The sequence below is a fragment of the Centroberyx affinis genome, unplaced genomic scaffold (assembly GCF_046629955.1).
Source record: "Centroberyx affinis isolate AG114_WGS23_722 - 3 ecotype Tasmania unplaced genomic scaffold, CSIRO-AGI_Caff_v1 ptg004355l_1, whole genome shotgun sequence".
NCBI classification, from domain to species: domain Eukaryota; kingdom Metazoa; phylum Chordata; class Actinopteri; order Beryciformes; family Berycidae; genus Centroberyx; species Centroberyx affinis.
The window spans coordinates 168,305-194,845 of NW_027282052.1; the positions used below are offsets into that span (position 1 = coordinate 168,305).

At 40.2% G+C, this 26,541-nt stretch overlaps 1 protein-coding gene across 1 annotated transcript; it reads right to left on the reverse strand.

Moving 5' to 3' along the window:
- Window positions 1-1,633: 1,633 nt before the first annotated feature.
- On the reverse strand, window positions 1,634-10,287 carry lman2lb (lectin, mannose-binding 2-like b). The gene is made up of 8 exons (XM_071543602.1): window positions 10,083-10,287; window positions 9,020-9,138; window positions 8,051-8,168; window positions 7,832-7,914; window positions 6,542-6,703; window positions 6,143-6,257; window positions 5,901-6,017; window positions 1,634-4,906 (listed from the first exon to the last, which is right to left on the reverse strand). The coding sequence occupies exons 1-8, from the start codon at window positions 10,285-10,287 to the stop codon at window positions 4,764-4,766; spliced, it is 1,062 nt and encodes a 353-aa protein (XP_071399703.1). The 3' UTR covers window positions 1,634-4,763.
- Between the last annotated feature and the right edge of the window lie 16,254 nt (window positions 10,288-26,541).

Here is a 26,541-nt window from a genome sequence, read left to right on the forward strand (position 1 = left end):
CTCTGTCTCAAAATAGTCAGTGGAGAAATGTCTATTCATGTATTTACACAACTAACAGTGTGGAGAAGGAGGGGCGTTCACACTTCACCTAAGAATCACAAAAAGAGGAGCTGCTAAACACCATGGTGTGAAATGACTAGGGTTCAGCTAATATGGTTTTTTGAAGGCTGATAGCGATATTTACTGATGTATTGAAGCTGCTGGTATTTTGTGACAATATTCAATATCAAAGTACAGTGTTTCCCCAAGAATTATTATTCCTGTTATTCCTGTTATTGTTATTCCTGTCAGGGTGGAAAAGCCTATGAAACAACATTTAGACCATCATGGGACACTAAAACTCTCCACTGAAACCCAGACTAATGAAGTTCTTTTAGTGATAGCAGCTCTTTAAAGGCAGGAGACATTTGGAGATGTTCTGTTCTACTGTAACAATGTTGGTGTCTAGTATAAATTTGGATATTTTTTTTAATTTGATGAGATCATTTTTCACAATCCATGTTTGCAGGCATAGAGGCTTTCTTTAAGTACGGATGTAAAAAAAACCACTGTAAATTCAAATAGTTTTCTTCATCATTGTTTTTCCCAATTTCTTCTTCTTCTTCTTCCTCCGAGGAAATCTGCCTTCCCATGCATGAAAATAAACGAAACTTTGCACATAGGTCCGGTCCCATGTCAAATTTACTCAACTGGCTTTGGGGGTCAATAGACCTGATGGTGGCGCTACAGCAACCGTCTAAATTTTAAAACTTTGAAAATTCATAACAAATCAGTCGTACGTGCTACGCCTTTGCAACTTTCAACAAAATGTAGGCCCAAGTGAGCAGAAATGTTCAGATGCTTCGAGCTGCCAGGAATTATGAAGTCCATCACTGTTTTTCTCAAAAACATTTTTTGTTCAACTGACACCAAACTTGCTACACTGCATCTTCAGACTGTCCTCCACAAACGATCCAGCCAGATTTTTGAATTATCAAACGTTCATCTAATGTTCATGAAAATAAAAGACAAAATTTTCCAGTGAAGGTAGATGAAGTGTGTAAAATTTCATAATTGTTTCTCAAAAACGAAATTTTTTACAGCATTTTGAATTCTGCCCTCATGTAAACTATTGCAGTCAATGGAAATAGAGCATCTTTGAACATCAGTTTTTCCACTTATGGAGCAATCAATCTTTGTAAAAAGAAATTACAGACATCTCTATGTTGTCTACATGAAGTACGCAAATTCTTATAATTTTGTCTTGAGTGCTGAATTTTTTACACTAGTTTGAAATCTGCCTGTAAATGCATGGACAGCTGTTATTGGGCACCCTGGTGATTGGCTAAGGCATAGTGTGAAGCCTCCTCTAATTTTCCCACTTCTCAGGTAACTTAACTTGATCGCGGCGAAGGTTGGTGGCGAAGGTTGTGAGTTCGAGTCCCGGGTGAAGCAGAATGAACATACTTATGTCTACTCAGGCATTGTGCTGTGTGGATTAGAGACTCATGGGTTCAAAGATATGTCAGTGATAATTATGGGCCAAGCAGTTCTGCTGATAGACCCTCATGTATTGTATACAGCTACTGTATCGATTCAACTATTAGTAGTACCGACAACAATAGACATATCATCAAATGAACAAGATCACCATAGAAACTTTTATTGGAAAAAAAATCGGACACAGGAGCACGAAAAGTGTACATGCTCTTCACTTACAATGTTCAGAGAAGAGCTTAGATTGGCAGATTTAAAGTAGAAGATTTCACAAGTCTGATTAAAGCTAAGAGCATTCACACTTTCATTGCCTAAACATGATCATCTAAATAATCAACTGTAGGGCTATTTTCCCCCCATGATGGCTCATGGTGCAATAAATTATTTTCACTAGTCTTGGTATACAGTAAACTAAAGAACTATATAAAAAAAACACCTAAGTACACTATTAGATTAGATATACTCAAATAAACTTATTAGAAAGACAACAATATGGGTGTCCATCCTCGCCAGGGCAAATTTCAAGAAGTGGGACTTGTCAGTAAACTGAATAACTCTAAACATGACCAGAAAATAACAAGTGGTTTTCATAATAGGCGCTTATGGGTTGATATGGCTATGCAACAGCCATAAGAACCAAAACACAAAATATTTTGAAGTTATTCAAACTTTCAGGAATTGCAGAAAATACTTTTGGTAACTTTACAATAGTGTATTTTCAAATGGGAAAGTATTTTAGGTACACAGTAACACTAAATGGAAATCTCCATCTCTTGCTTGGTTTTACAACAATTTAAAGCACAATATAGGTAAAGTGTAGAAATAAGTACTTAGAAAAAGGGTTTCCCAGTGATGTACCACTGCTGTTTCCTTTACTTGTGTTTCACTGAGTGATAAACTGACAGGTTTTAATATATAAGGTGGTGTTATATTATTTGCCTGTAGAAAATAAGAAAAATAATTGACTATTTAACGGTGCTGGAGCTCTTTTTTATGCATGCTTATTTAAGTACATTATGTTTGTGCACTTTGTACTTTAACTGTGTTGTTACATCCTCGTAAGTACATAATGTATTTGGGAGAATATCATGAAGTACTCATAGAGTGTTATTTCCATAGGTAAACTCACAGGTAAAACAACTGGAACCAGGCCATGAAATGTCCCCCTGGTCTTAGTAGGAGGTCTGTACAGATGAATACACAGCTCTCGAGATAAATACACACTGGAACAGAAGTGCTGAGATGAGATGAATATGTGAGAAATACACTTTGGTAGCACTTTATTTGGATAGTCCAATGTTAATACTCAACTATCAGGTGACAAAAAGTAGATGTCACTTACCTATGGGGCATCTCCACTATCTAACCCTAACCTTATCCTAACCTTAACCCAACCCTAACATTAACTCTAGCCCAGACACTGAATATCTATAGACTAGTTTTCACTTGAACCTCAGTGGACTCTTCAGTGACACATCATAGTCACTTGATAGGAAGTTGAGTATCAACATTGGACTATTCAAATAAAGTGTCACCTACACTTTCAGCTTTAGAAAAATCCCTGAAAGCTGACTCAGTATACCTTTAGGTAAAGTTCGTATGGTCATATGACTCAACCGGTAGAACGCTACTCTTACAGGTGTAAAGGGGAATTCCTAGAACAAACAAACAAACATACATGTATTCTTTTTTTTCTTTCTTTCAACCACCTCCAGCAAAGCAATTTCATTTCTCACAGATTTATTTTCCTTGATCTTAAAAACTCATTGTGTAACACTCATAAAACTGAAAAAAAAGTGTTACTTCTGCAGAGTGAAACCCTAGTGATTTCCGTGGACTTCCCCTTTAATGAAAACAGGCCCTGATCTCAGAGAAACGTGAGTAAGGCACCAGCATGTAAGTGGCAACAAAAGCCCAGCAGTATATATCACAGGTTGAACAGCTGAACGCGAAACAGCATTCATACATACTCTTCAATTTACTCAAATTCACATTTGACTCATGATATGGTGGATGGACATTTAAATACCCAGTGCATTTTCCCCATATAACAAAAAAAATTCAAAATAAAATAAATCAACGAGAAAACTGATCACAAATGAATTAGTTGATGACATGATTAGTTTGAATCAATGTTTCTTTTATCACAGGTCTGATGATTTAGTTTGAATTTGAGTTTTGTGTGCGCTAAACATGAAAGCTGGTGCCAAGGACAATATTTGGTTGCCAGCAGTTAAAAATAGATCTAGGAAAATAATCAAATCCTAACTGAGAACTAACAGTAACTTCAAAAATTGAGTGAAGTCGTGCGATGTCAAACACAAAATACAGGTGAAGCTCAAACCACAAGACTAGGGCATGACATGTAAAGTAAGACGTGGTCTTAATTGGTCCTAGCTAGGCACTTCAGACAGTATCCGCTACCTTGCTCGCTCCTTTAAAGTACAATACAGAACATGATGTATCCATGAATATTGTTGCGGCATCTACAACAGCAAACATGGAATCAACTTGCTGCTGACATAAGTGCTTTGCCTGGTTTTTCTCTCTGAAATCCATGGGAGTTCAATAAAATGTTCTCGCATGGACATTTCAAATCAGTGCAATGAGAGGTTTTGAGATCCACAGGTTACTGTCGGTCTTCACAGCAGCTAGCATTCAGATTAAAGCTGCACTAGGCTACTCTGACAGCCCCGAGTGGTCAGTGAGAGGTAACATTTTGAAAAATTTGAATACCCAAAAAATCCTATGCGGAGACGTCAGTAAACTGCACACAGCTCGCTCATGTTTACCAACCCGGCCGCTCTGTGATGCTTTATACCAAAGAGACGAGAGAGGAAAAGATCTAATGTTGGCTTAGCTTGGATTTCGCTCTCAAGTTTTGACTGACCATACCAGACACCAGAATTTCATTTGGGTAAATACGGCGAATCTACAGGATCTCAATTAAGAGGGGATGGGACGCTCTTCTCAGTTATAGCCCCCTTTGTGATTTTAGGCTGATGACATGGCTGTATTTTCTTTTACATAAAATCTTACCTAGTGCAGCTTTAACTTTTCTATCTTCCGTAACGCTGAAAAAAGTCAAAACTAACGAGACAACTTACTCCAGCAAATTTCACAGATGGCTTCGCCTGTTCATGTTCTCCTGGCTTGAGACGCACGAGTTTGTTCATTTCGTTCATTCAATTGTCTGGTTGAGTAAAGCTACGGCGGTCTTACCATTGTTGCGTTGCATGTCGATTAAGAAACATACATTTGTGAAAATCTGTGTGGATCGCTGGATATCAGTAGAAGCGCTTGCGGCTGTTCTCCTTCCACCGGCCGTACAGGATCAAGCCCACAACTCCCAGGACACCCAGGCCAATGACGGAGAAGAGGAGGGTGAAGAAGAACTGGACTCCGCTCATGCCTTCCTCCTGAACCTCCACTGCAAGGCAAACGGTTGGGAGACGGATCAACAGGTTGTCTTCCTATTACACGGTTATCTCTACAAAGTAAACACTGAAACTGCTGTGGTGCAACCACGGCACTAGGTCAGGGTTTAGGCTGGTGCTGACTATCTCTTGGCAGAACTTTAGGTTGATGCCCTATGTCTGCTCAAAGTTCCCAAGTCCTAGCTTCCCTAACTTGTTCCTGATAACCCTCCAAAGAGAAAATTGAATAATACATTTCAATTAATTTGCTCTCAATTGCCTCTGCTGGAGACTAACATCTGGTTACGCTCAAGTGCATCGTCCTCAGGCAAGACTAACTTTGCATCTTGATAGGAAATGTCTGAAAGTTGCTGTTTCTGAACACAGAGCAGATGTGAGGTCTTCAGTTGGTCATGGGGTTTGAGGTTTAGGCTCGGCAGTAATACATCATAGGTTGCTCCACCACTAAATCTAATTGTAAGACGCCTCCATGTTCCAAAGATCTTTCCAATTAAGCTTCTTCCTCTCTACAGTTTCCCAGTTCATCCTTGTCCCTGCTTAGCTTGAGAAACTGCTTGGGCGAAACTTAATGCTTCCTAAACATAGGAAGAGCTTTCTCAGACTTCTCTACTGTCATTATGGGTACCTTATACACCTTCAAAAGCCACATCAGCTGGGGCTTTATCCTGAACTGCAGGCACCACAACTTTGGCTTGCCTGGTAACACTGAACCCTATAAACCTCTTATCATGGTGTTGTTGACACCATGCTGAAAAAACAGTTAAGCTAATAGTTATAATATAGCTGATAGTTGCACATTCTTCTCTCCAGTCTGTCTCTCCAAATTTATTGAGCACCAACCTTTCAGCACAAAGCTATAAAACAAAGGCTGTGAACATGCTGGGAAAAAAAAAGATTTGTGCTGAGACATTGGTGGTGAATAGATTTTGCATTTTCAAATATTCTGGCAAAGGCTTGATGAGTTGTTAAGGACCGTGCTGTTTATACCTTTGAACTGTGCCATGTTGTCCACACTGGGGATGGAGACCTCCTCCTCTTGCTCCTCTTCTAAAGTCCTCTCCACTGTCAGCTGGTACAGCTTCATAGAGATGAGGTCATGGTTATCTAGAGCAAACACATAACCCGACAGTTAATACCCCATTTCAGTTTCATTTCATTTAATCTAATGCGAAGAGAGGATCACAGTGGTCATCCATCCTTCAGATGATAGATTGTTGAGGTTTTTATACCCGACAGGTCTCCGGTGGCAGAGGAGGCACCAAAGAAGTAGCCCAGGGGTAGCCGCAGGCCTGTGATGTCAGCGCAGTCTTTCCATTCCCGCTTGCCATCTACGTCCACCATTATCTGGAGGGTAGAGGAAGGGTCAGCATGAACCACCGGTGAAGGATGGGTAGGTGACAACGTAACCCAATGTTATCTTAATTGTCCTGATGCAGTAAGGTTAAAACAAACACTAGGAGTTATCTACAGTCACTATTTGATCCAAATCTGTGTGTGTTTTATTTCTGAATATTAAAGATATTGAATACTGGCGCGAAATATGAAATATCCGCAGCTTCAACCTAAAAATATCAGTGGCATGCTGGCCTCCAAACACCTCTATCAGTCGAACCTGGAGTGTCTCTCACCGTCAGCCTGTTTCTGGAGTATCTGATGAGGACGAAGGAGTTGTGCACGGTGTTGCGCACCAGAGCTGTACACCCGCCGAGCTCGGTGGGTCGTCCGTCACGATCGTGGTCATATATCAGAGACCCGTTCCCCAGCATCACCGATATGTATGGGAAAGCCCTCTGCGAGACAGACAGGGGGAGGTTATGACTAGAATTGAACACACAACACATACACACCATAGATGCCACTGAACCACAAAAACACCCCATCAGACTCAGCTTTAAGGGACACCATATGGCACTAATGAATCAAAACAATTTCTAAATTCTAAACCAGATGAGATAACTTGCATGGTGGGACGGTGCACTGGTTCAGGTAAAGGATAAACAACTCATGGACTGACTAGCTGGGATGTTACTGAAGCTACCTGAGTTCCAGTTTGCCTCTTCTGCATATCCAAGAGGGTTGAAGGAAAAGAAATATGACAAAGTGTGATCACATACATATAAGTATAGGATTGTTTGGGATTGGAGGTCCTAACTGTTGTCAGTCGATTAAAGGCGCTACATGCAGCATGTTAACATCAATATATCATGACCACATTCATTTTGAGATTTTAGCATAATCACTGTTACCAAGCAAGACCACTTCCAAGAAGATTGGCAGCCTTTATCGGCCTCTACACTGCATTTTACACTGTGTGCCACTAGGTCAGATTTGGTCGGAAATTTGATGGATTGCTTTACAGCACAAAAGAAGAAGAGGGCGCAAACAGAGCTAAGCCTTTAAGAGTTTCTGGCAATGGCAGATGGTGGAAGGAGGAGGAATCAGCATGTTTACCCTCTTCAGTAAAAGCCAAAGACGCCAAGGAGGGAGATGGAGGGCAAGAAGCAGCTGGGTTTATGGGAAATGTGGTCATAATTTTGAGAAACACTAGCAGTAACAATACCGCTAGAATGACACAGCCTGCCAATCATCTAGGCCGGTGTTTCTCAGCCCAGTCTTCAAAGCCCAAGTGTACTGCATGGTTTTGCTCCGGTCCTGTTCTTAAACACCTGATCCAATTAAGGGCTACACATTTTCACAACACCTTAATTGGATCAGGGGTGCAAGAGTCGAGCTGGAGCAAAACCTTTCAGAAACACTAGGCCGTGGTCTCATTTGTTCATGGTAATTAAACTACGGTATCGCAATTTACTTGTCGATGATATACTGATATTTCAAAATGCTAAGCGCAACACCTTTAAAGATCATGAGCGTATGTGTTTATGCGTTTTTAAATTTGAGATTGGGGCATGGGGGATCACCTCATGGTTCTTGTCTTCGTTGGGGTAAGTGTCCACAAAGATGCCAAGTCCAGTAAACTGGTTCAGGTTGCCAAACGCGGGACCTGCAAAGAAGCAGCGAAGCACTTCGGGATAACTGGGACTACCACGACTTACGCAATTACACAAGATTAGCAGCATCTAGTTTCCTTTCCACTGTATGAGGCTTGCCACCCGGGGAGGGATTCAATCTCTACCTACCGCCCTGCATGCGCTCTTTGGTTAACCAGATGGCCATTCCGTCTCCGTTCAAATTCTTCTTGGCCTGGCCGTGGATTTTAAAGTGCACCTGAAGCTCCCAGTCCCGCAAGTAGCAAGGCTAGAAACACACAAAGAATGAAGACAAGCAGGTTATTCTTTATGATGTAGGGGTTCTGCTATGCATAGTATAACTCTATAACTCAATAACTCTAAAATATAAACAATCTGTAAAAGTAGTGTGTAAAGGTGACAACCCTTTGTCAACAAAGGGCTTAAGTAACCTACTATCATTTTAGAAGTGGCATAATTTGTCTTCATTTTGTAGTATCAGTAAAGAGCAGGTGTCACTTTTTTCAAACGGCCATCTAATATCTAATTTTCAAACGAAAGTCTTCAACAAGTGAGCTTCTATAGATGTTTTTTCTCGCTCACAAACTTTTACCAAAGAGAGGCTTTCTTGTCCCGTGGCACTCATTTACATTACATTTACATTTTAGGCACTTAACCAACACTCTTATCCAAAGCAACTTAGAATGACTGCAACAGTAGAATAAGCTTCAATTCCTATATCAGTGCCTTAGTGCCCTTATGATAACCCTGTGACCATAGAACAATCATGTAGGAGTGAGTGCAAGGAAATACAACAGAATAAGAACTATTGAGAGATAGAATGATTTTTTTTCCCACTGGACTTCTTTCAAATGTCATCCCACAACCTTGAAATGTAAACAGCCAGGCTGGGGAGTGCACACAAAAGCTGTTACAAGAATGTCTTCATCTCTTCTCATACCGGTCGGCCCGCTTTATCTCGTGTAAAAACATGCATTGTGAACCTGGGTGAGAGTGAGGTAAGGTGTGGGATGGTTGGTGATGATGTACAATGCAAACTGAAGGTCTATTGTGGCCCTTCAGACTGTCAACAGCGGTCGGGGTTTGTGCAGGTTTTGCAGTTTGTTGTAGTGGACTTACGATTCGACTCCACACCGCTCCCTGTCTGCTCTGCAGGTCTGGGGTCAGCCTCACATGCTCAGGGGTGACCATGGCACTTCCCATCAGGTCCCACTGGGAAGAGCTAGAGAAACCCAACCCTACACAACAATAAAGTAGACCTATTAGAGTAATCACTGTATGGGGTACATTTTAGGGATTAATCCAGCGTTCCTCTGTCATTAGATCACAATGAAACAGGCTGGTTTGCCGCTGATTAATTATGGACAGACCGACACAACAAACTCCATTCACAAATCTGGGCATTTATGTTTCGTTGATTATTGGCAAATAACACCTCGCAAAACATTAGTTGAGACCTTGGCTGAATCATTAGGTTCTTCTGGTAAATTCGGCATACAAGTGACCCGCCAAGCAGCACTTTATTACAATACAATCTTAAAAAAATATTGAATTGGCTCACATGCTCACACATTTTGGTCGAAGAGGACAATTGTAATAACAGGCAAAGTGGTTTTAAGAGTTGAAACTGTATTGAAAGAAGTGCTGCTCGGTATATCTAATGTACGCCGAATTTAAGAGTTTACTCTACCGATTCGTAAACGGTCTTGATTCATGCTCTACCAGGTATGTGCATTTGCCGGTAGGGAAGGCGACATTAAAATTGCCAGACTTTTGAATGGAGTTTTGCGTGACGTTCTCTCCATACCAGAGAACTGCGCGTATCGGGGCTTGCCACTAAAAGGCAGAAATAACTGGCTACTAGTGGAGTAAGTTCAACTTCTTTACATTATTATTCATCATGTATCTAGCAGTATAATGACAATATCACTGTCACCTCCCGTGCTGTAAGATTTGTTTAGTTGTGCAATCACAAGTGCCCGAGGCGGACAAACCAAGTTCTTGTTGGTTAACACTAATTATTTCACGAATATACCTTAGAATGGGGCTAGACGGTATGAATTTGCTACACCTTAATGATAAAAGCAGTTTCAGTGGTTGGTTGACTTAACCTGGTTGAGTTTAACTAACTGGTTGAAACGCCGTTACTTGGCTAGTTAACGTAGTTTACAGTTAACGTTACCTCGGTATGGCTTTGTCAGCGAATACTCCCGCTTCAAAAAGTCGTCCATCTCGTATTCGTCATCTGCCAACGACTGGCTTATCAAAGTACAAAACACAACAAACAAACATGTTAATTCACGGATGTTTTTAAAACGAAACATTGAACGTGAAATAAAGAAACTTCTCAGTCGACACAGATTAGACTTGGTTACGGCGGCAGCCATTTTTCCCCTCCCACTTCAAACTAATCAGTTACTGTCAAGTTAGCTAGAAAAAAAATCGTAACTTCCGGCCACAACTGTCAAAATGCAAACCTCACTGACGACCGTTATTAAAGGTGTTTTTTGGTTTATGCAAAGTAAAGAACAGAAGTGAAAATGAATTTACTCAAGGAAATCAGAGTACATTTGCTGCTTTTGTGGCCTGTTCTCTCACAGTACGAGTAAAGATAGACAAAATAAATTACTACTGTAGCCTATTTGAGTCGTTTTTTTATTGTTTGTTTTTTTACTTTTTAAAATATTGTTTGAAGTCAGTATCTTTTCTTTTATTTAAATGTGCTATGACTGAACATTTACACTTTTCAACATAAATAAAAAAAATTAAATTACATCCATTATGGAACTGAGATTTTGTAGGCTCTCCGTAACCATCACATCAGAAACTGGTCAAACGTCTTTATACTGTCTATTTTGTAAAGTATTGTTAACTCAGTGGCATTTACTCTGAGTACATTTTGAATGAGAATCCTTAAAATTTTAAGTAGGCCTAGTAGTAGTAGGCTACGTCTATTCTTTCCACCTCTGCAAATAAATCAGCAACCATAAACCGTTTTATTTTGAAGGAAAATCGCCTTCTTCCGGTAGTATTCCTGCTAACTCTGCCTACCTTGATGCAGCCACAATAATCTCACCGCCCATAACTGCTATTGGACGGGTCAGCTTCTAGTCCTTTTCCTATTGGCTGATGCTTAGACGTTGCTCTGGGATGAATCAGTACAATTAGAAAATCAATTAGAATTTAATGTTTTACAATGTTTTATGTATTTTTCTTATTCCTTCCTTTTTTTTATTTTCTTCACTCTAACGTAATGTTCATTTGTATACACATCGGCAACATCTTTCTTAATACCGCAATGTATATGATTTATGTATACTATGGCGATGCACAAGACTTAACCCCCATTAGTGGCTAGGACCAGAGCAAAATTAACACAAATGCCAATGCGTATTATGCCTGCAGGACCTGGACAAAATGATGTGTGTACAGGTTTATCGACCATGGACTCCTTCAGAATTATGTGCAATGGTTAACCAATTTGAATGGCAGATGAAAGGTTTTATGAGCCAGTTAACCACAGTGTGTCACTGTTCCAACCCAAGACCTAGAGATATACAACTGTTATGGATGGCTTGCTTTGGAGATCAGTGTGATGATGTAAGGCATGGCTATTCCAGATCATGATGATTGGGATCAGGCAAACACAATAAGGGCTAAAGGCTTGGTTATGCTTCATCAGAACTGCTTCTGAGAACTGCCCAAAACGAACTTCTGAATGACCTGAGCATTCATGATAGGAATACTATTTGAAAATGTCAGTTTCATTTGATGAAGATTAATTTGATTATTTAACATGTGATTTTGCATACATGAGCCATATCATGATGTATATCAATATCCTTATGATTATCGTGATATTGATTTCAACCATATCGCCCAGCCCTAGTGCCCAGTGGTGCAGTAGTCCAGTGTCCCATACGGTCACCATCATGAGTGGGTTGAACAGAACTGGACCAATTTAAGGCATTGGTAGTGCAAAACAAAATGGTGAAGTCAAAACGTAGCCTAATAATACCAAAAAAGTCACAAAGTCATAATTTACAACCACGCTGATGGATAGCAAAAGATACATAAATAACAGCTTTGATCATTTTATTTTCCAAAATGATGATGATGATGATGATGATGATGATGATGATGATGATAATACTGTATTGTCAGATCCAGTCTGAAATTTTTCTTGCATCACAGCAGCTCCATTTGCATCACAGAAAAGACAAAAATTAAGGCAGGACACAAAAATACATACATTCAACATATTAACAATCACGAAGTCAATATTCAAGGCCCTTCAACGTACATTTGATCTGGGATTAAGCTCCATATTTAATTTTAGGATTGACTGGTGTATAAAAGAGTGCTTCAGTCTAACTCTATTAAATCGTGGAACCCTATGATTCAGATAAATGTAGGTGTTGTGTTTTCTGTGTGTTTCTCTGAATAGCATGATTTTATAAAAAAAAAAAGAAATAAAAAAAAAGTTGATCACTCAATGTGGATTGAGTGATCATGCAGGTTTCTGATCATGAATAATGGAAATGTAGCCTTCGAGGCTTCTGGCTGTCTGCCTATTCAAACAAATCTAACTGATATGGAAACACAATCTGAAGTAATGAGCAAATAGCCAATTCCAGGAGGAGATTACCACATTTTGATATTATTCATAAAATTCTTGTTGATTTCGTATTTGTATGGATTAAAAAAAAGGGGGAAAAAAAGTTTTTAAAAAAGTGTGATGGCATTATTTTGGTCAAATTGGATTATGTCAGAGTGACTAAAATGGATGGATGATTTTGCTTTCACATTCGCCTTCATATTTGCAAGTTTGCCACTATTTGCAAGGTTGGAGAGTAATGGATTACATGTGATGGGGCTGCAGTATTCAAATGACTAAAACCCATCAACACACAGTAATCAGATAAAAAAATAATTTAAAAATAGATTTGTTGGATTGCTCATTGATATGTTGAACTAACTTTTGGTTGTACTAACACCGGTTGCAGATGGTAACATCAAATTACAGTCTGTAAAGTGGAATAAAATATTTATTTTAAATGCATATTCTATGGGGCTGGGGGGAAAATCCAAATGTAACTGCAAGTAATCAGATGATGTTACTGATTATCAGTAGTGGAAGAAGTACTGAGATCTTTCACTTAAGTAAAAGTAGCAATACAACAATGTAAAGATACTCCATTACAAGTAAAAGTCCTGCATTCAAAATCTTACTTAAGTAAAAGTACATAAGTATTGGCAGCAAAATGTACTTAGAGTATCAAAGTAAATGCACTCATTATGCAAACTGTCCCCATTTAGAGTTATATTTTTCATAAATGATTGGAATATTAATACTGATTTATTGACGTACATGTAAGCAGCATTTTGAAGTTGTCAACGTGAAGCTAATCTTAACAATTTAGCTATACTTTTGGGTAGTCTAATCTATAACAATGCTATTTTATAGTTATTTTATAAAGATGATCAAATGTAATGATCTGAAAAGTAACGAGTAACTATAGCTGTGAAATAAATGTAATGGAGTAAAATGTACAATATTTCCCTCTAAAATGTAGTGGAGTAAGTACAAAGTAGCATAAAATGGAAATACTCAAGTAAAGTACAAGTACCTCAAAATTGTACTTAAGTACAGTACTTGAGTAAATGTACTTAGTTACTTTCCACTAGGGCTGGGCGATATGGTTGAAATCAATATCATGATAATCATAAGGATTTTTCTCGATATCAATATTTATCACGATATGGTTCATGTATGCAAAATCACGTTAAATAATCAAATGAATGTTCATCTCATTGAACCGAATGGTAACGTTAGGTGTGATGTCAAACAAAACAGAAATATTCAAATAATATTCCTAGAGTTTTTTAGTAAAATTTGCTTGTCATCATCAATTCAGACAGCAGAAATGTGTGTCACGATATCAAAATATCTTCATATCATCACGATATGATTCCACTGAAAGACGATAAATGATAATATTGAATTATCGCCCAGCCCTACTTTCCACCACTGCTGATTATGAATATTCCAGCGGATTATGGCACTGATTTCAAGCAGGTAATCGGTAATCTGTGATGGAATACACTTTGAAACCCTGCATTTTCCCATCATTTTGCCTCTTCACAAGGCAGATTTAACGAAGACCTCGATGGCAACGGCGAAATCCATCTGACTCAGCTCTTTTGCTCTCTCTCTCTCCCCTGTGCTCGCTCACCCGGCCTCGTAAAAACAATGGCGGCCGCTTCGATCGGCGGCCGCGGCCAAGTATTGACATCTAATTGCCGGGCTTGTGTCAACATCCTGGGAGGAATCACACTAATGCGGCCGACTCGCGGGGACCCTATTGCTCCTCGGAGACGACGGGCCTCTCGGCGGACGGGCAGACAAAGAGATAAGGGCGGAAATAAGAGAGCAAACAGGAAGGTGTTAAGACCGCCGTAGATCATATGTTTATGATCCTGCAGTGACTCTGGGGCCCGCAGTATTTCCTCCAAACGTCCCCCTGGGGGAAAGATAGCGGTTCACTTCCACTGGAAAAAAGGCCCCCGCAGAATTCCTAGCTGAACCTTGAAACTCGAAACATCGCCGCCGTCTCCCCGACACCCACACATCACCCATCGGCGTATCCCATAATCCGCCTCTGAGACCGACACACACACACACATACAGAGCGCATAGGGGCCTCGCCGTAAATCGTGCCTCGGCTTATTGAGCGTAGAGGGTCGCCGGGCGCGTCGGGCCCCCGCTGAGCCAGACTCCGCACCGTAATCCGTGTTTGCGAGGTCGAGAGATATTAGAATATCCTCTCGCTCGATGCACATCTTTATTGAAAGCGGGCCACACCTGTTGGCGTCTAAACAATCGGGGGTTGAACGCCGCCCATGGGAGTGGATGGCATCACTTTTATATGACCATACTCTACACATTGTAGCTTTTACATGCGATACACGTTTCGAAATGAAGAAATAATATACATAGCTGCATATATAATATACAGTACTTCAGAGACACAACATGGGCATTGACAACTATTGACGCCATTTGCTCATTTGTTTTTCCATCTGCAGTGATATCAGCTCCGTGGCATACTCAAATTTCACTAGTGACAGTGGAAGTCCAAGGCCACGTATGGTACACCATCAGCGCCTCATGCTCTGATATTTGTGCATCTTTCACACTTTCTCTTGTATTCCGCAGACGAAATGCCTGAAATGTACTGAAGGTAAGACAGTCTTCCGTCCGTCCTGTTGTTTGCTGATTACATACTGTAGTTTTGCGATAGGGGCCAGGGATATAGCGGAGGGTAAACCCAACCTCAACTCAGTTTGCACACTTTTTCATTTGCGGGAATAAGAGTTTCACTACCTTTTTGGGATGACATTAAATGTTCATGACCTAATTTAGCATATATTTTACTAAGTTGAACTTGAAGTTGTACAAGAGTAGGGTCCTTTAAGGTGGTGATTCTCAACCGTTTTCATATCAAGGACCCCTAATTTAGTCCGCATTAGAGCCACGGACCCCCACTTGATGAGTGATGAATAGATATGATTTTGATCCAGAATTCCATGACTGTCTGTATTGTAAGTAGAGAGATAACAGAGAAACTATGATCATTCTTCTGCATTCTCTAACTGTGTTAACTTCTTGTAAAAGAAATAATGGTGAACTTTAATAATTCATCAATTTGCTGGGGACCCCCTGGAACTCCCCTCGAGGACCCCTGGCGGTCCCCGGACCCCACGTTGAGAACCACTGATTTAAGGGGGAAAAAAACAAAAAAAAACAAACAATAATGCTTGTCTTAAAGTATAGAATTGATTTCTCTTTATACTGAGGGTTGTTTGCCTTCTGATGATCACCAACTGGAAGTAGATTTACCACCATATCTCTATAGGAACTATACGGAATAATCTATTAAAGTACATCATCTTTGCTAATCAGACACAGTGTGGCTTGGCTTTCCCTTGCACATATGCGGCGAACACAACCCCCACAGTGTGTAGCGGGGGAATGATTAAATAATGAAGAGGCCTTAATGCTTCCTCTGGCAGGACAAGCCTCCTCTAATCTATGGCCACTTATGGGAGACAATAACTGCCCTCTTTATCTACTTAAAGACGGCGGACATTAAGAACGGGCGAAACACCTCTGGACATAAATATTCACACTATTCAAAATCAACGGCCCTGAGAGAATATCGTCAGGGTAAAATATGGCCGCTCCCTCATGTCAGATCCGCTTTAATGGGCCTTCCCCTCCCTCCCCTGTTTGTGCTGACAAAAAGGAAAAACACATCTTCTTAATTGAAGCGCTCATTTCCTAACTATTTTCTCTTCTGGGCGTGTTTATCCAGGCACTTTCGGTGTCAATATCTCACAGCCGCGGTGATCTCATAAACACCAAATTGATTATAATGTCATAATTTGTCTGAGGTTACTTATCGAAGGGAGGAAAATTGATATTACAAACATGCTCTGTAAATGTCGTAGTTCTTCTGTTTAATCAAAATGAACATATAGTGCCATGAGGCTTTACTTGACAAGCTCTGTTCAGTATTTCTCCGTTCAGAAAAATCAGTCAAGAGAAAGTTGAGAATTCATTTTTCGCGAGTTATCCAAATTTTCACCCCACTGGCCAGCTAAAGATGGAGTGCAGGAAGTTGTCTGGGCCTTGAACGAATTTGTAACTGTGTGGCACACTTCTGCTTAAAAATATTGACTCCCTCACGCAGTCAAAAGCTACTCCGGAAAATTAGCGACTGTCTGCCAGCGTCGGTAAATTGTGCTGAAAAGTGCAGCGGTGTTCAGTTCAGAGCATCAAACTTGAATGCTCGGTGGAGGGAAAGACAGGGAAATGAATAGGCATGAGAGATGAGGGGCTATTAATTAATTATCCGTCAGCGCTTCTTTTAAATATTTGTGTTATTATTATCTCAGTCATAGGAAATTAGAAAATGGCAAGAAATGAAAAATGCGAAATTATTAATTAATTGTCAAGATTGTTGTTCATTATGAGATGCTTTTTTTTTTGTAAACACTGATTATTGGAGAAACATCCTATTTCTAATAACAAATAGTCTTAGTCTAGGAATACACCAAGTTTTTGGGAGATTGGCCCATTGATCAACTTACCCATTAAGTGATGAGAACATTGACAAAAAAATCAAGTGTTCCCAGTATTGGCTGCGGTGTTTCATGCTAACACTTTAGCATACACTATGTTGAGTGATAGAAAGCCACCAGCATTATCCAAAGTAAGAAAGATGACCTTTTAGTAATAAAAGGTTATTAATTAATACATTTTAAAATGAAATGTCTTTAACTCAATGTAGCAGATCTAGCCAGGTTTATTTTTGGAACTGTTTCAGGCAAGCAACCACGTATTCCTCCACTGTGTAGTGATTTTTAGCTGTACACAGTCTCCCATTGCCCACCACCTTCACCTAGGGTGGTGGTATGGTGCCTACTCTCACTCAGTATCACTCAACACAGTGTATGCTAAAGTGTTAGCATGGAGCCTGCTATCACTCAACACAGTGTATGCTAAAGAGTTAGCATGGAGCCTGCTATCACTCAACATAGTGTATGCTAAAGAGTTAGCATGGAGCCTGCTATCACTCAACATAGTGTATGCTAAAGTGTTAGCATGGAACACCGAGGTCAATGATCTACCAGGGATACATGGTGTCTTTTGGTGTCTATGTTCTCATCACTTAACTGGTAAACTGTCCAATACTGAGTGTTGTGTAGTGACATTCATCATCGATCCAGACTGATAAATCCTCTGAACTATAGAGTTGTGAATCAAGCTATTCACACCTCTCAGGATAAATCGGTTATTGATGGAATGAGACATTAAATTAAAAATAGTGATGACAGGGAGAGCTCAAGAATCTGCAGAAAAGAACGGCATGGTTGAAATATAAATAACTCTGCATGTAATATTGTATTTCTATTCTATTCCAACTAGATATTAGAAAAAACAACAACTTGAAGTTGTTGTTTTTTCCTTGAAGTCTGAAGTTTAGCACTCTATATTTGTAAAATATTATGGATCCAGTCTATCTAAAGCGTTATCATTTTTTTCAACCAACAACATAAGTCACCTACTATCCTTTAAAAAGCAGAATAATTAATAATAAAGTAATTGTTTGAATTTTGTGCTATAAATTATTATGTAAGAGTGGATATTTTCAAACGGTTAATATCGCATTATGGAACAAAACTCTTAATATTGGGTTCAATTATCTAATACATTTTTAAAGGATTTAAACTCATTATTGTCCTTCACTGCATTATATCTATGGACATAAGGGAGTGAAGGAAAATAATGAGCAAGAGATATTTGGCTGTGGCTCCTCACAGAGCATCACTTTAGAGAAAGCTCATCAATGCAGAAGCTCTTTTACAGTTACAGCTCCCTTTAACGGCGAGCCGTCAATCTGTCTTTCACCTCTCAATAAGCTAATAGTTCTAATGTGTGAAAATTGATTTCTAGGAGCCTTCTGCCTCCTCCCTCCACAGCTCTTTCTCATTCCCTTTCTTCACTCACCCTGCCACGCAAGTGATTTATAGCCTTGTTGCTATTGAAAAAAAAAACATATTGATTTCTTTTTTTTTTTCCTCTACATAAACCTTTGTTTTGTGTAAAGTTTGCAATCCGAGGAAAGTGAACTTTGCTGAATATTAAACCTCAGTCGAAAGCTTCAGAGAACCCCTCGGAGAGCTTATACTGTACTATAAAAGAAAATATGTAATATGAAATATGAAGTGAATTAAATGCCACGGTGTTGCTAAACAGTGTTCTTTGACATCTGTGTGGTTTCACCTTTATTCTCATTGCATTACAGTCCGGGATAGAGGAGGGTGAACACAGCTAAGCTTCATATAAATCTTTATGACATGCAGTCATTTCATATTACACATAATAGTAAGTAATATGAAACTGATGAAAGGTACATGAAGATAGGAGAAAAAACATGAATGCATGCAAAATGGAACTTGACAGGCTCCAGCCAACATCTATAGGAGAATTTACCTAAATCTCAGCTGTTTATTTACTATTTGAGGCAAAAAAACAACAACAACTACCTTTCTATATTCATCTAGCTTCTCACCAAAATATCATCTGAAATTCCTCAGGAAAACAAATGGAGATAGGGACATAAATGAGACTCCCTTTCACCTCCAGACCCTTGTTTTCCTATAGTCCAGTGCACCGGCCCGTTTGTTGATGAGACAAACAACAGAGCAAACATCTAGATTTGTTGCTAAAGGTCAGTGGGTAGAGCAGCACCTTTGAGACCCGAGGCCCTTCCAAAGATAATGCTGTGAGGAACATGCAGCAGTCCAGAGGTGGAGTGTGTCACGGCTGCTGTTATGGGATGCTGGCAGGAATGTAGGCTTTCTAACTGGAGGCTGGTGGTGGAAAAGTAGCAATACCATAATGGAAAAATACTTCATTAAAAGTAAAAGTCCTGCACTCAAAATTGTACTGAAGTAAAAGTATAGCAGTATTAGCAGTAAAATGTACTGAAGTATCAAAAGTAAAAGTACTCATTGTTTCAGAGGGTTAAATTATTGAAGCATTAAAACCTTATTCTGCAAAGTAACTCCAACCAGCAGATAAATGCAGTGGAGGAAAAGTATAAAGTTTCACAAAATACTCAAGTAAAGTGCAAGTACCTCAAAATTGTACTTAAGTACAGTACTTGAGTAAATGTACTTTGTAACTTGCCACCCACAGAAACATGGAAAATGACTTTAAGAGATTTAAAATAGACTGTAAACTAGTCTAAAATACATAATAGAGAACATATAGTTTAGGTTCTTGCATTGGCCAGTGAGGAGTAACCTTTAGCCTCAGCAGGCTTTATCTGCAGGGTTCAAAGGGGCATAGCTGACATTTATTAAGACAAATATGAAACTGGACTTTAATGCTGGGTATCTGTGGATTTTCAGTATCGGTTCCATTACAATACTTTTGTTCCTAATACTTTAGTTTGCTGAATGAAAGCACCTCTATTTCCTCTCCTAATTTGTTTCACATATTTATTTCCTTCCTATGCCCATATTGTTTCTCATTTGTATATATTTCATGTCGTACAAAAATATCACAATCATATGGTATTTTCAGATCATAGATATTTTCATTTTCTCTCAGTATGCTCTACTGCTGCTATTTTGCACACCCTCATAATGCTCATACTTTTTTATTCATACATTTCCACTTAATATGTCCTTGGCATGCAACCAGACAATTTCCCCAGAGTTACACACCTGCTACATTCCTCTGTACAGACTCCCATAAACAAGAAGAAAATTCTTATTTAAAGATTTGAATATTTGGACACCTTGAAACCTTTTGATACCTCAAAAAACGACACCAAAAATGTGTACGGTGCTAATGGGTATTGTTTTTCCATACTCAGACCCTACCGAACACGTGTCTTGACTGTGTCTGACACCCTCCCACCTCCCGAAGAGGATCTGAGGAGCTTGGGAAATGCTAGGAATGCTTAGCACCACCTTGTGAATCCTGCGCCTCAGAACCCCCCCACTCATCCCCGCGGCCCCCGAGGTTATCTTCTGCCGGCCCTCGTCTCTGCACGCACACAGTTTCGTCCTGAAGCGTGTTTTGGACCGAGCCGTCTCGGTGTGAATCGTGTCTCGCGGGCAAATCTGAACTGTGAATGAATACGTATCGGGGGCCGCTGTGGCTCCGGCCCTCGCATTCCTTACTACTGGCTGCTTGTAATGTTGGCAAGCTATGAATGTAGCACATTCTACTACTGGAATCATTGTAATTTGCTCTTGAAAAGCATCAGCTGAATGCATATTTAAAAAGGAATACACTGGCAAAATGAAATTATTGTTGAAAATTGGGGGAAGCAGCAGTGGCCTACATGGATGCCTATTCCATGAATGATAGAGATCTAAAATGGAAAAAACCCTTTAGAGTTTAGTGAGTTGCGAATGGAAATGTGACATCATACTACATTTATTTGATTTAGTTAATTATGCAGACATTGATGTTGCATTAACAGAGGGTGATGAAAAAAAATGCTTTAACATACTTTATTAGGGTGTATTCCTGTCAAAATTGCATGTTCCCCTCTTGTGATCTTGGGATTCTAAAGTTCTAAAGTTATTCGGTAACACTTTACAATAAGGGTCACTAAGTTAAGGGTTAGTTAATGCTTAATAAGCATTAACTAACCCTTAATTAACAGTTAACTAATGTGTCTGGTAATCATTTACTAATGATGTTCATGTTAACTAAGGTATTAATTTCTACACTACTCAATAGTCATCTTTATAAACTATTAAATAATGTATAAATTAATACCTTAGTTAACATGAACACCATTAGTAAATTACACATTAGTTAACTGTTGCTGCTTATTATGCTCAATGCTTATTTAGCATTAACTAATTCTTATTAAGCATTAATTAACCCTTATTAAGCATTAATTAACCCTTATTAAGCATTAACTAACCCTTAACTCAGTGACCCTTATTGTAAAGTGTTACCAGTTATGCATATATCGTTCTATTCACGGCAGAAGTTTGAGATGTGAAAAAGTTAAAGTGGGTACAACAGACAGCTCATATGAAAACCTTTGCAGTACCTCCAAATGACTCAAACGGAACCTTCATATTCCACGCTTACGCTCTGTGAAAAATCCCCACCGCTGACATGAAAGGAGTGATGATGAAACGGCACTGCGCTCCACTTTCTCATGGCTCCTCTCTCCCCCCCCCCCCCCGGCCGGCTCCGCCTCCAGACATGCGGCCGCTGTGTGTGTGTGTGTGTGTGTGTGTGTGTGTTTGATATCAACTCCAGCGCCGTCTCTTTTAGCACCTCCGCTCCGCCGTTAAACTACATTCCTCCCACCTCCGAAGGCCCAAATATGTTCCGTCGCACCAACCCGTTACCGTTAGGCCATTCGTCAAACGCTGGACTGTCCAAACATCAGAGGTGTTAGGGAGACGGCGCGGCCAGAGTGGGTTTGGAGGCTTTCCAGTGACCCCGGCTGCGCGGAGAGAGGGATTCCAGCTATAGAGGACAGTTAAGTTTGCCGGAAAGAGCCGGTGGAGGGAGGGGGGGGGGGGGGGAGACTCGATCGGAGTTGTTTATGATTGCCGATTGGCTTTCTTCTCAAAGACATTGTGAATAAAGTCTTTGAGGTTAGCGTTTTAGGTTAGTTGGTTCAAAAAAAACACCATCAAAAGAGGAGATGGGGGCTGAAATGTCATCTTTTTGTACCATGTCAAATTAAAATAAAGTGTTTTTTTTCTTCTATCTCAGCTTCTTAATGTCCCTTCTCAAGCCTCAGTGCTTCAGTGTTTTGAATTCTTCTCAAAGGCAATGGACTCTGAAGCTGGAAGTGAGGAGTATTGTTCCAAAATACTATATGATCCATAAAAAAATAACATGATCTGAAGTTAGTCGGTCAATAAAAGTGTCATCTTCTTCTCAACCAAGGGACTCCAGTTACCGACCATCATCAGTGATGCAGTGGTAGATACAAAGGGGGGGTGAACTATGAGCTGCAGTTGGTGATCATCATAAGGCAAACAGCCACCAATAGAAGCAAAAAAACAATTACATTTTCAAATAAGCGTTCTTGTTTGGTTTAGTTTAGTTTAGTTTTTCCTTTAAAGCACCTCTTCTCCTACAACTTACATTAGTTTGATTCTACTTCCTCAGCGTGGGGTCCAGGGACCACCAGGGGTCCTTGAGGGGGTTCCAGGTGGGTCCCCAGCAAATTGATGAATTCTGAAACTTCACCATTATTTCATTTACAAGAAGTTAACACAATTAGAGAATGTAGAAGAATGACTGTTTTGATCATAGTTTCTCTGTTATCTCTCTACCTACAATACAGATAGTCATGGAATTCTGGACAAAATCGTATCGAACAATAAAAATATTCTCAGATTTGGGAGACAAAATCTCATCAAATGGGGGTCCTACTGTGGCTGTAATGTGGACTCAATTTGGGTCCTTGATATGAAAAAGGTTGAGAATAACTGATGTACACTATGAATTTACATCATAAAGATTTGTGTGGGCCTAACAAATAAAATGGGTAAACTGAGTTTAGGTTGGGTCACCCTCCACTACAGCCTCGCCTATCCTTTACAAAAGCAACAGAATTTGTTTTCATTTTGCCTCTCGACCCTTTTGGGAGAGCAGGTGCTTTTCACATGGCGGTGACGCTCTTCAAATGGAGATTAATTGCTGTTTTGGCAGATGTTTTCATATGCGACGCTCCTCCTGTGGTGTCAGTGGATTGTGTTACTGCCTGACACGTTTGATTTTTTCTTTGGCTCTGCCGCTTTTCCACTCTCCGCACTCCTCGTCTTGGCCTCTCTGCAGCCTGATCAGCCCGATTTGATGATATAGTTACGTCTGGCCGTTGCTGGGGTGTTTCTGCACCACAGATCACCTGTCAATCAAACGGTGTGGGCGGGACTGTGGCGTCTTTCTCCTTGGATTTTCTGTCGATGCAGTTTGAGTTTCTCTTTTCTTTGTCTGTTCAGCCATGGTGGCTATCGCTGCTCATGCTAACTACCCAGTTCTTCTTCTACTGATTCCAAACAAACCAGAAATGTAAAACGCATCACTTCCTGTGCAGCAGAGGATTTTTCCCAGGAAAGATCTACCAGACACCGGCTGTTTAGAACAGCAAATGCACTGACATTTATTTATATGAAAATGTGGCAGAAAAGCAGAGAATCTTGTCCCCTTCTTATCAAGCGTTCCTCTCTGAAGTGTCCCACAGCTCAGACCTTACGGACCTTATCCCCATGCCCAAAGCGGGACATCCAGCTATGTGGAAGGTTTTACTGGGGAGAGCGTGTTACTGGGCAGTGACCCAGTGGAGATCTGCGGCTTTATCCTCAGTGACAGGTTTCACACGCAGCTTGTGGGCCAAACCCACAAATAACAGCCAGGCGTTTTGTTTGCCGTCATTCTCCGGCCTGTTTCAGATTACTCACTGGGTCTTTGAAGCTGGCGGACGGACAGGCAGGGTTTTCCCCTGCTCCTCCGCCAGAAAAAGATTGGGTCATCCACAGCTCCGCCACCCGCCGCATATCTTGAATGACCCCCGAATAAGAAGCGTGCTTACTTAGGGATTTGATCAGAGACCCGTCGGGGAGCCGTAACAAAGGGTCCACAGTGAGGTATTTCCTGATTTCACAGCGAAGGCCTTGATGAAATACAAGCCGCAGTGTGTTGCTTTTAGAAAAACTGCTGTGACCCCTTGCCATTGTGTCATCAAAGGCCACGGCGTAGGATTTGTAACGAGCTATAAATACCTACCCACAGTTATTGACAACAAACTGAACCTCAACCAACCAGAACACAGAGGCAGTGTGTGAAACAGGGACAGCAACAGTTGTTTTTTCTGGGGAAGCTAAATTCATTTCATGTGTGCAGATCACTGATGGGCCTGTTTTATAATACTACTACATGTACTATTTCAACTACTGGACCTACTTCAGATAGTAACTATACCACTGCAAATATTACTGCAACAACTAGTACTACTACTACTACTATTACTAGCCTACTACTACTACTGCTACTGCTGCTACTGCTACTACTACTACTACTGCTACTACTACTACTGCTACCACTACTACTACTGCTGCTACTACTACTACTACTACTACTACCACTACTACTACTACTACTACTGCTGCTACTACTACTGCTACTACTACTACTACTACTACTACTACTACTACTACTACTACTACTGCTACTGCTACTGCTGCTACTACTACTACTATATTATACTTTTTTTTTAAATATATATATATGCATATTGTACATAGTAGTTAGATGTTTAGGTTTACCTCTGTCCATTGTGTTGTCCTTGTTTTTAGCTGTATATTTATTCTGTGTAAGTACATTGTGAGCAACGGAAAAGCTGGAGTCAAATTCCTTGTATGTGTACATACTTGGCCAATAAAGCTGATTCTGATTCTGATTCTGATACTGCTGCTGCTGCTACTACTACTACTGCTACTACTACTACTACTACTACTACTGCTACTACTACCACTACTACTACTACTACTACTACTACTACCACTACTACTACTACTACTACTACTACTACTACTACTACTACTACTACTGCTGCTACTACTACTGCCGCTACTACTACTACTACTACTACTGCTGCTGCTGCTACTACTACTACTACTACCACTACTACTACTACTACTACTACTGCTACTACTACTGCTACTGCTACTGCTACTGCTACTGCTACTACTACCGCTACTACTACTACTACTGCTGCTACTACTACTACTACTACTAGTGCTAATAGTACAACTACTAGAACAACTAATTCTGCTACTACTATAATTCAGAATTCTATTATTGAATCGATTTTAACTCTCTGCATAACTGCATGGTTTGGCAACCTGTCCATCACAAGCAGAAACAGGCTGTCCGACATAGTAAAGGTGGACAGTAAAATCACTGCAGTGAAATTGCCCCTACTGAAGCAAATCTGCCAGAAAAGATCTGCAAAAAAACCCAGCTTGTCCTACTCACCTCTGTACAGTAAGTTTGCGCTCCTTGGCAGCAGATGCAGACTCCCAAAGGCCAAGTCAAATACAGTGAAAACTCCTTCGTTCCAGGTGCAATAAAACTGATAAATGGTGCTACAAAGCCTATAACTGATTGACTGTTGATTATTGTTTTTTCACTGATTACCTTATTATTGTTATGTAACTATTTGATCGACTATTGCCTTCATTGTTTTAATTCTTGCTGCTATCACCATTGAGTTTATGTATGCTGTGGACTTTTGTCGTCGTTTGTAATGTGGCTGTTTCCCATTGGGGATAACAGAGGGGAACTGAATCAGCAGTCATCCAATAGGAGGAAAGTATTTCTTATTTTATATATTGAAATGGGCCTTAATATGATAATATATAATAAGTCAAGTCAACTTTATTTCAACCCAAGAGTTGCTAGGAATTTTCCAAAATATCAAGTCATAATTTACTTATCCTTGAGATCCTTTTTTTTTTCTTTGTCTCCATCTTTGTTGCTCAGCGCTCATTGCTGTGGTGTTTCTGCACTGCTCTTCCCAGAGATCACCTGTCAATCAAACAGTGTGTCCAGTACTGTGACGTCTTTCTCCTTGAATTTTCTGTTGATGCAGTTTGAGTTGCACATGGTGGCTATCGCTGCTCATGCCAACTACCCAGTTCTTCTTCTGTTTATTCCAAACAAACCGGAAACGTAAAAACGCATCACTTCCTGTGCGCCAGAGGAAAGACCTACCAGACACCGGGTGTTTAGAACAGCAAATGTAAAGGATAACTACAGGTTGAATCACTATTGCACTATATCAACTGGTGATAGAGAGCAGCATGACAGACATTTACTCACAGGAATTTATATGATTCCAGCTCCCCATGCTGACACACTGTGCCGTCCCACACGCTGGACATCAAGGGTGGCAGCCATGTATCCTGAACCTGCCGCCCTCACTCACTGAGAGTTTTCACTGGGACGTTCCTGGCCTGTCATGGGCCATTGAGCAATAAAAAGCCTGTAACCGAACCCAGGGCCTAAT

Coding starts and splice junctions, on each gene's coding strand:
- lman2lb (XM_071543602.1), bottom strand. CDS start 10,287: ATGGCTGCCGCCGTAACCAAGTCTAATCTGTGTCGACTGAGAAGTTTC. Junction 6,704..7,831: donor ACGAAGACAAGAACCATGAG/GTGATCCCCCAT, acceptor TCTGTCTCGCAG/AGGGCTTTCCCATACATATC. Junction 6,018..6,142: donor TGCCACCGGAGACCTGTCGG/GTATAAAAACCT, acceptor TGTTTGCTCTAG/ATAACCATGACCTCATCTCT.